This window comes from Pundamilia nyererei, unplaced genomic scaffold, assembly GCF_000239375.1.
Source record: "Pundamilia nyererei isolate P.nyererei 1_Seehausen unplaced genomic scaffold, PunNye1.0 scaffold00012, whole genome shotgun sequence".
NCBI lineage: Eukaryota > Metazoa > Chordata > Actinopteri > Cichliformes > Cichlidae > Pundamilia > Pundamilia nyererei.
The window spans coordinates 3,962,317-3,971,207 of NW_005187413.1; the positions used below are offsets into that span (position 1 = coordinate 3,962,317).

General features: G+C 41.2%; 1 protein-coding gene across 3 annotated transcripts; it reads left to right on the top strand.

The window, feature by feature from the left end:
- The first annotated feature begins 1,154 nt into the window (after positions 1-1,154).
- Positions 1,155-7,440, top strand: h6pd (hexose-6-phosphate dehydrogenase (glucose 1-dehydrogenase)). 3 transcript variants are annotated; one of them, XM_005724539.2, is made up of 6 exons: positions 1,175-1,212; positions 3,373-3,575; positions 4,600-5,266; positions 5,362-5,479; positions 5,613-5,882; positions 5,987-7,440. In XM_005724539.2, the coding sequence occupies exons 3-6, from the start codon at positions 4,625-4,627 to the stop codon at positions 7,330-7,332; spliced, it is 2,376 nt and encodes a 791-aa protein (XP_005724596.1). In that variant the 5' UTR covers positions 1,175-1,212; positions 3,373-3,575; positions 4,600-4,624; the 3' UTR covers positions 7,333-7,440. The 3 variants fall into 3 exon arrangements, with proteins under 3 accessions (XP_005724595.1, XP_005724596.1, XP_005724597.1); XM_005724538.2 differs by lacking the exon at positions 3,373-3,575 and having other exon boundaries at positions 1,155-1,212; XM_005724540.2 differs by lacking the exon at positions 3,373-3,575 and having other exon boundaries at positions 1,176-1,244.
- Positions 7,441-8,891: the final 1,451 nt, after the last annotated feature.

Here is an 8,891-nt window from a genome sequence, read left to right on the forward strand (position 1 = left end):
ATGAAAGGCAGATTATTTAACCACGTTATTTTTAAGTCTGAGACGAAGTATTTTGAGTTTTCAGAGGGTGAAGGGGAGGACACGAGTAGAACAGCTGTATCGCTCAGACACCAACAGGGGTCGCCCTTGTTACAGCAAAACGCTGCAGAGTGCATCTGCCACCAAGTCATGAGCAACAGACAGGGACTCAGAACAGCTGATAAAAGTCATATAACACGGTGAGATATTCATCCGCATGCGCTGGGCTCTTGACCCTGAACTGTGGATTCTTTATGAAATCAATATAAGTGCAATAAAGGGCAAACGGGACTGTTTCATTTTATATTTGGCAATATACAATAATTTCAGTAAAATTTTTTACTTCATATATCAAGGACAGGTCATTCTTACCATCAAAGTGAATTACAATCTATAGTGTGAGTTTCTGGCTAGTTAAAATATGGAGGACATAAAACCACCCTGTCCCACATTTGAGAACTCACTAATAATAATTTTTAAAAAAAAGTTCATGTTGCAAAAGATAATTAGTGCCAATTTCTGAACGGCATTTAGTTAAATTTTACAATAATGCAAAAAAAAAATAATAATAATTGTAGACTACTTTTTAACGTGAAAGTATTGAAAAATGGGGGGAAAGCAGTTTTCATTCAACTTTCATGCTGGATTGAAACAATATAACATGTTGTTTTGTGGGCGTTAATGTTTAATAGTTTATTTAAGACCGCCTCAGATTTTAAAGTGTGTTATTCTTAAAGAAAAAACTCTAAAACATATATGAAAGTTTTTGGTTAAATTAAAACATGACATTTTCAGGTAAATCAAAGAACCGTTTAATTCCTACTTTACATCTCCAAATATAAGCTGGTTTATACAAATCGAGTTTCAGAGTGGTTCTGACCGTGAGTCTGGTCCTTGACACTTGCCATGATGTTTTAATGCCTCCAGTGCGTAAACTCAGTCAACCTTGACTTCAACTCAAGGTTTTCGGGACACTCATTAACAAACCATCCTTACAATTGCATTTTATGACACCCTGCAACACGCTAGTCAACATGGTAATGTTTACAAACGGCATCATTCAAAAGAACTGCGCAGAGGAAGCTCAAAGTCTTGGAAAACATGTATTTATCATGTTAGCAGCCTGCCTTTGGATTGAGGGGTGTCACGTGACTGGTACAGGAAGAGCGCGCGGTAGTCTTCGCCACCGGGCAGGTTCGTCGTTTCCAGTTGTAACTTTTTAAAGAGTGCGTCTGTTGCGAACATTTCTGCTTTAGTTGCTTCGCGTGTTTTTGTAGCGCCGACACGGCTATACTTTTACCGAGACGCTTGCAGAGCCGTGTGTATTGTGTGTAGGTAGCGGAAGTGAAGTGGGACAGCTAGCAGGTGGACTCGTGGGATAAACATGTTGTCCACCCTTCATGTGACGTCGTGGTTTTTTTTGCTTGTTGTGCCAGGAAGGCGAGCGACTGTGTGGAAAGCAGGCGGCTTCAGTGCAGCATCTGTGTCTATGTACAGTTTTACAGTTTGTAGCGATGGCTTGTGAATTTCGGATCAAATCCCTGTGGACGTTACACAGCTGGTGGCAGCTGAGCTCCGTCAGCAGCATTTATGTTTACTGCACTAGTTATTGTATTTGCTTTTTCGCCGTTTAAAATGCTCAGGAAAAAAGAAGGGGGTGATCTAAAACTCCCCCTGCAGATTGCTGCTGCTGAAAGTGCTCATATGGACCGGGCAGTTTACCAAGTGCACTTGTTTAGCTGCTCCTTAACTCAAAATATCTAATCAGCCAATCCAATATGGCAGCCACTCAGTGCTTTTAAGCGTGTAGGGACGGTCAGGAGGGGCTGGCCTGCTGAGCATCAGAATGGGAGAAGAAAAGTGATTTATGTGACTTTGAAGTTGACATGATTGTTGTTGTTGTGAGCATTTCAGAAACTGGTTTCTTGGTACACTTTTTATTACTCAGGTGGTCTACCTGTGAAATCTTGCTGACCATGTCCGTGTCTTTATGACCACAGTGTACCCATCTTCTGATGACTGTGGGATAACTCACCACATCTCAAAGCTCAAATCATCTCAAGCTGGTTTCCTAAACACCAATAATGAATTCTTTGTACCCAAATACCCCCCACAGTCAACTCAGTGCTAGCAAGGTGTGCGTAATAAAGTGCCAGTGAGTAGAGTTTTGTCTCTACATGCAGTTTAGATGAAAGTCAGACCACATTTCAATAAGTCCTGCTATACTGAGAGCTCCTTTCATGAGGTGACCTTTGGTGTTCGCATTATATTTTGTAACTGAAATTACTTATTGGTAATATAGGATGAATGAATAGGTTCTATAGTTTTTTTTAATATCCATAAGTGAGCGTTTGAATTAGTATTAATAGCAGTTTGATCTGGAGTTTCTTCTTAAGGCTTGACTGTGACAGATCTCACCACAGTGACAGAAAGCGAACACAGGATATCTCTTCAGTGCTTTTTCCAGTCCTCATCAATACTCCTCAGTTGTCAGACAAATCTTTTATTGTGCTGATCATCAGTGGACTCTGTCTAATGCCGTTTAACTTGGCACCTGGAAAAAGCACTTCATGTCCACAGAATTTCACCAGTGCCTGGCAGGTTTTTGAATATAAGATATGGGATAGTCACTTGATCGTATGTGCACGGTAGAACAGAAGATGCAGTCTTTCCCTGTTTTTCCCCTTTGCTATTTATAAAGAGTTTCACGGATAGATGAGTCAGGAAGACTCAAGGAAGATTGAATGTGCTGATTTAAAGAGGAAAGAAAATGAAAGTAGCTTTTGACTGACGAGGAACAAAGTGTCACATGTAGGTCAGAGCTACAGAAGAACCCTAAAGAAGCAAAAAATATTAAAAAGCTGCTGATCTGTGAGGGAGGATTACAATATAAACAAAATACTACAAAGAAATAGTACCAACAGTTTTGATGACTGCAATACTTCTAAAAAAAGTAAAACAAAAAAAATCAGCTGCCGCTGAAGCAGCCTGCCTTCATGAGGGTGGCCTTTGCTGTTTGCTTTGCATTGTGCAAACATGCAAGCTGCAGCGATTCCAGATATTGCACTCCGTAATAAAATCAGCCTCTTTCTGCTGGTGTTCAGTTCACTGTGAATAATTTTCACTCTCCGTCATAGTCACATTTTGCGGTGAGAAAACAAAGTTCAACAGATACCTTTAAGAGATTTTCGTGTGCCTGATAGCGGCGTTTTGGATATTAATGAGTGCGGATTGTTTGCCTGTTCCCAGACTGTTCCCCTCTGATTACAGTTTGTGACCCTGTGTTCATCCAGCAGAGCATAGGATCCCCTTTGCTCCCATTAAATGTGTTACTTGCTCAATAAATGTTTGCAGGTCCTTGAAAAATCATCAGTAAGTTATTTGGATTTCCCCAAAACGCCAAGAACAGCTCAGCTCTTGTACTGGAAGCTCAACGCCCCGAGCAAAGTGCAAAAGCTACGCCCCTTATCCACCAGTATCCGGTAATCATTACACTCATGACAGTATCTCTGCCTCTCAAGGGACTTCGGAAAAGCTCAGGACAGAGATTTTGCTAAGTATGGGTTGTTGTTTTTTTTTTTAGCTCTATTTATATACATTTACCACTGCTAACTGTTGCTTTTTAAAATGGTTGTCTGGCATATTTCTTAGATTTCTGGCATACAAGTTGATGGTTGTGTACTGTATTAAGTGATATGCTTTAAACATTATTTTGCACATGATATTTTGGACAGTCGATATGACCAAAGACAGACATTGCATGTATATTACATCACGAGCGTAATTGCATTAATGTCTCTGTTAATATTTCATTTGACTTTGTAACCAGAGGAATTTCTTTTATGAAGCGCTCAGAGCTGAAAGTTGATGAACAGAAAATCAATATTCAAATATTCTGATTAACTGTTTGTTTATGCATCAGGTTAGTAAAACTGACCGTTTTGGGGGCTTTTCTTGTTAGACGGCACTCTGTATGTCACAAATACACCCACTGGCTGTTAGTTACATCTTCTTAGCACCGGGTCAGATCCTCCTTTGCCCTTAGAGCTGCCTTAATTCTTCATAGCATATCTATGGTGCTGTAAAGGTTTTATTGCTCCAGATTTGTTGCTGCACATCAATGACGTGAATTACCACATCCCAAAGGTGCTCTGCTGGATGAAGAACTTGTCACTGTGGAGTCTATTTGCATACAGTGAATTAATTGTCAATGTTCAAGAAACCAGTTGAGCTCTTTGACATAGCACATTAACCAGTTGGAAATAGCCATGAGAAGATGGGTACAATGAGCTTTTAAAAGGATGGACATGGTTAGCAACAATATTCAGGTAGGCTAGGGTGTTTAAAACATGCTTGGTACAAAGTGTGCCAAGAAAATATTCCCCACGGTGGCTGCCACTGTGTGTCACAGCTGACCAATTATCATACTGTTGCAGGGCTGTCACATAGACACAGACAACTATTCACTTGAACGATTAGCTTATGAAAACAATCTGCAAACTTTGTCTAGCTTTAATATAATCTGCTATTGCATAGTGTTCCTGAGATGAATGCCCTTCTTTCATTGCTGTGTTCATACAGGGGTTTGGACCATTAGGACCGGACAATGTTTTTGACTGTGTTCTTCCTCCTGGTCGCATTGTGCACCCAGGGAGGAAATGGTAAGGAGGGCGAGGAAGCACAGAGACCTGGCCATGTTTCGGTGGTCATAGTGGGAGGCACGGGTGACCTGGCGAAGAAGTACCTGTGGCAGGGATTCTTCCAGCTGTATATCAACCAAGTCAATAGTGGAAACACCTTTTCTTTCTATGGCGGGGGACAGTCCCCCACTGAAAAGGCCACACCAGTGCTCTTTGAGATTCTGAAGGCAGTCTCCTGCTCAAAGGATGTTTCTCAGGAGCGCTGTGCTCTGCTGAAAGACCAGTTTCTGCGGCTCGCACAGTATCGCCAACTAAAGTCATTAGAGGACTATCAGGATCTGGCCAAGCACATTGAGCAACAGCTTCAAGAAGAGGGAATGACGGAGGCAGGCAGGCTCTTTTACCTCTCTGTACCAGCTTTTGCATATGCAGATATTGCTGAGAAGATTAATAGTAGTTGCAGGCCAAAAAGTGGGGCTTGGCTGAGGGTGGTGCTTGAAAAACCTTTTGGACATGACTACGGGAGTGCTCAGGTACTGGCATCTCAACTTCGCAGCTCACTGACGGAAGAAGAAATGTACAGAATTGACCACTACTTGGGGAAACAGGTATGGAAGTCCTACACAGTGCATGCCTTCCACCCTTGACTCTTAAATGAATCTGAATCTAAATCCAAACATCTTATGTTTCCTTTTTTCCAAAGGTGGTTTCAAAGATGCTTCCTTTTAGAATACAAAACAAAAAATTACTTGATCCCATCTGGAACAAGCACCACATCGAGAGAGTGGAGATTGTACTGAAAGAGACTCTGGATGTTAAAGGTGATTAAAGGGTTTATCAACTCTCTTAATTACTACGGTATTTTGAGACATGGGTAAATCATAGACATTTTTTTTTTTTTTGGTGATTGAATCATGTATTCTTACCCTGTCTTTGTTATTTTCTCCTCAAAAGGTCGCATTGCCTTCTATGACCAGTATGGGGTCATCAGGGATGTGCTACAGAACCACCTGACTGAGGTCATGACACTGTTGACCATGAGGCTTCCCAAGAACGTGAGCAGAAGTGAGGAAGTCCTTGGAAACAAGCTGCAGATCCTTAGTTCCATGCTTCCTTTAGGAAAGAATCAAGCTGTGATCGGTCAGTACCAAACTTACAAAGCAGAAGTTCAGCAGGAGCTGAATAAGACCAAAGATCACGTCAGTCACACTCCAACATTTGCAGGCAAGTACTGAAAGTTTGTCTCCTTACATTCTGCTGTAAGTGTGCTGCATTACATCTCCTTCACTGTTTAGATGCTAATATTTACTCGTGTTTCTATTTTTTAGCTGTACTCGCACAGATTGATGACGCACAATATGAAGGCATGCCGATCCTTTTGATCTCAGGGAAGATGCTAGATGAGCGGGTGGGATACGCACGTGTTCTTTTTAAAAATGACATATTTTGTGTTCAAAACCACAATAACGTTCACTGCAAGCCCAAGCAGATAGTTTTCTACTTTGGACATGGCAGCCTTCAATATCCAGCAATTCTTGTTAGTAAGAATTTGTTCAAGCCAGCTCTAGTAGACAGTGAGTGGAAGGAAGTGACGGAGCACAAAGACGTCAACGTTTTTGGATTGCCTATTTCAGACTTCTACATCCAGACTCCAATGGAGCAGAAGGAAGCTTATGCAGAACTTATTTCTCACATCTTTTTGGGACAGAAGAATAGCTTCATTAGTACAGAGAACCTGTTGGCTTCCTGGGACTTATGGACACCGCTGCTCAGCAGTTTAGCCAGCACATTTCCGCGCATCTACCCAGGTGGTGCTGATAATGCAGACGTGCTGGACATCCATCTGAAAGGGAAAGACGTTAGCTACAACAATGAGGTGGTGATAATCAGTACTGATCATTTGGGTGGCACATCCACAAATGGTTTCCAAGTGATGCAAGGTAAATTTCGCAGTTCTGAAATGGTGTCTGCATGGGCCGAGCAGCTTGTTGACAAGCTCGCTGCAGATATTCAGGAAGCAGCAGAGGCAGCTATTTATGAGGGTGGTGTTTTCCATCTCGCCCTCTCCGGTGGATCTACTCCCCTTGCTCTGTTTCACAGGTTGGCCGATCACCATTTCACCTTCCCCTGGAGGAACACACATGTTTGGATGGTGGACGAGCGCTGCGTGCTGCCGACGGAACTGGAGTCCAACTTCCGCAACTTGCATGACCATCTACTGCAACATGTGAGAATCCCGTATTACAACATCCACCCCATGCCAGTGCATCTCAACCAGCGCCTATGTGTGGAGGAAGATGGAGGAGCGCTAATGTATGAGAAGCAACTCATTAAATTGGTTAACAGCTCCAGCTTCCACTTTGTACTGCTGGGTGTCGGCTATGATGGCCACACAGCCTCTTTGTTCCCCGGTGGCAAAACTGATGAACTTGGCGATAGTCTGGTGGCCCTCACTGAGAGCCCCTCCAAGCCACACCAGCGTATGAGCCTCACCTTTAATGTCATTAATCGAGCCCGCAAAGTTGCCCTTTTGGTGATGGGCAAAGGCAAACACGAGCTGATCACCCAGCTGAGCCGCGTGAAGGACAACCCAGACAAATGGCCTGTCACTGGTGTGAAGCCTACTAATGGTAACCTTGTTTGGTACATAGACTATGATGCACTTTTAGGATAAGAATGTAATCTCTACCTTGCAATCAGACAAATGTCTTTGGAGCTGCTTTAATTGGACTGTTGGTTGATGAGAAAGAATATATGAACCAGCACATATAGGAGGACCATATAGGAAAGGTTATTAACCCCTTAGCAGTCCTACAAATTTACAATTAGTCCCCTAAACCATCCAATGTACCGTGGGCGGTACGTCCGACTGCTAACAGGTTAACTCAAATCACATGTACTGAGCAGAACTGCTAAACTCTTTCAGGCTTCTAATTTATTTCCCTCCAGCGCACCGTTTGAGATCATAAAAGTGTATACATAGACCAAACTTGATCAAAATAGGAAATCAGTAGAACATTGTTGAAAACAGCCCTTTGTTGGTGTCCATGTGGTTGTGAAGCAGCGAAGACGTTTGTGGTTTCTTACATTTAAAGAACTGCTCGTCTTCAGTAAGGCTTGACTAATGGAACAGGAGTTTTCCACAAGGTGAATGTAAGGTGTAAGTGTTTTATAATGTGACGATAGCCCTAACTTTAGAGTTAAGCCTAGTTTATTGCACTGCAATAAATCTGCATCACAACCATAGTGAGCGGACATAGTTTGCATTGTACGCTGGTGCATTGAACTTCTATTACAAGTGAAACTGAGCCGTTTATGTTGGACTTGGAGATAATAACCCATATGGAAAAGAAATAGTAAAAACTTATATGATTTACTCATGAAAGTGGCCACTTTCTCATTATTTTCATATATTGCTTTAGTAAGTATCCAAAACATACAAGTTTCATTATATAATTTTTGTATGCTTTTCATACAAGTTTCACACAAGACAGATACAAACTTTATAAGATTTATATATATCTTTTCCATATGGGAAATCTTGATAAATAGTTAGCTTTACAGCACCGCAGGAAGTAGATAAGAGTTCAGAAACGACTCAGTCTATACAGGTGCACCCAAAAAATATTTATGCCCAAAATGCTGACTTTAGGTAATTTGATTACATGTATATTTTCCAAGCATTTGTTACATAATTACTTGATTGGTACACATTTAGTTTATACCAAGCATTAACCTAGCACCTAGCATATTTTCCTTAATGATAAATTATATGAATAAATAAACCTTTTATATATTTTTATATATTTTAGTTTCATTTTACTCAAAATTATTTGAGTTTATGAAGGCAAAGAATCACTTTTTTAAAAGTTATGTTGGAGCTTGGGAAACAAGAATAACAGCATGTATCCACTTTCATTAGCACAATAAGCAGGCTATACAATTACAGCCTATTAGATTTTGTTAAATAGAGGAATTATACTGGTGCTAATCAATAATCTGTGTTTACAGAGGATATTACCAAACATACCTGTCACACCTGTTGACAGTGCATGTCAGGCCAAAGGATAGGTTATGGCGTAGGTTTAACACGGTACTATAAACCAGAAATGAGTTAGAAGGGATGCTGAGTGTATGTAATTTGTCATTAATGAAATCATTGGTCCATGTTCTTAAAAGTTTTAACCTCGTGTGTGTGTGTGTGTGTGTGTGTGTGTGTGTGTGTGTGTGTGT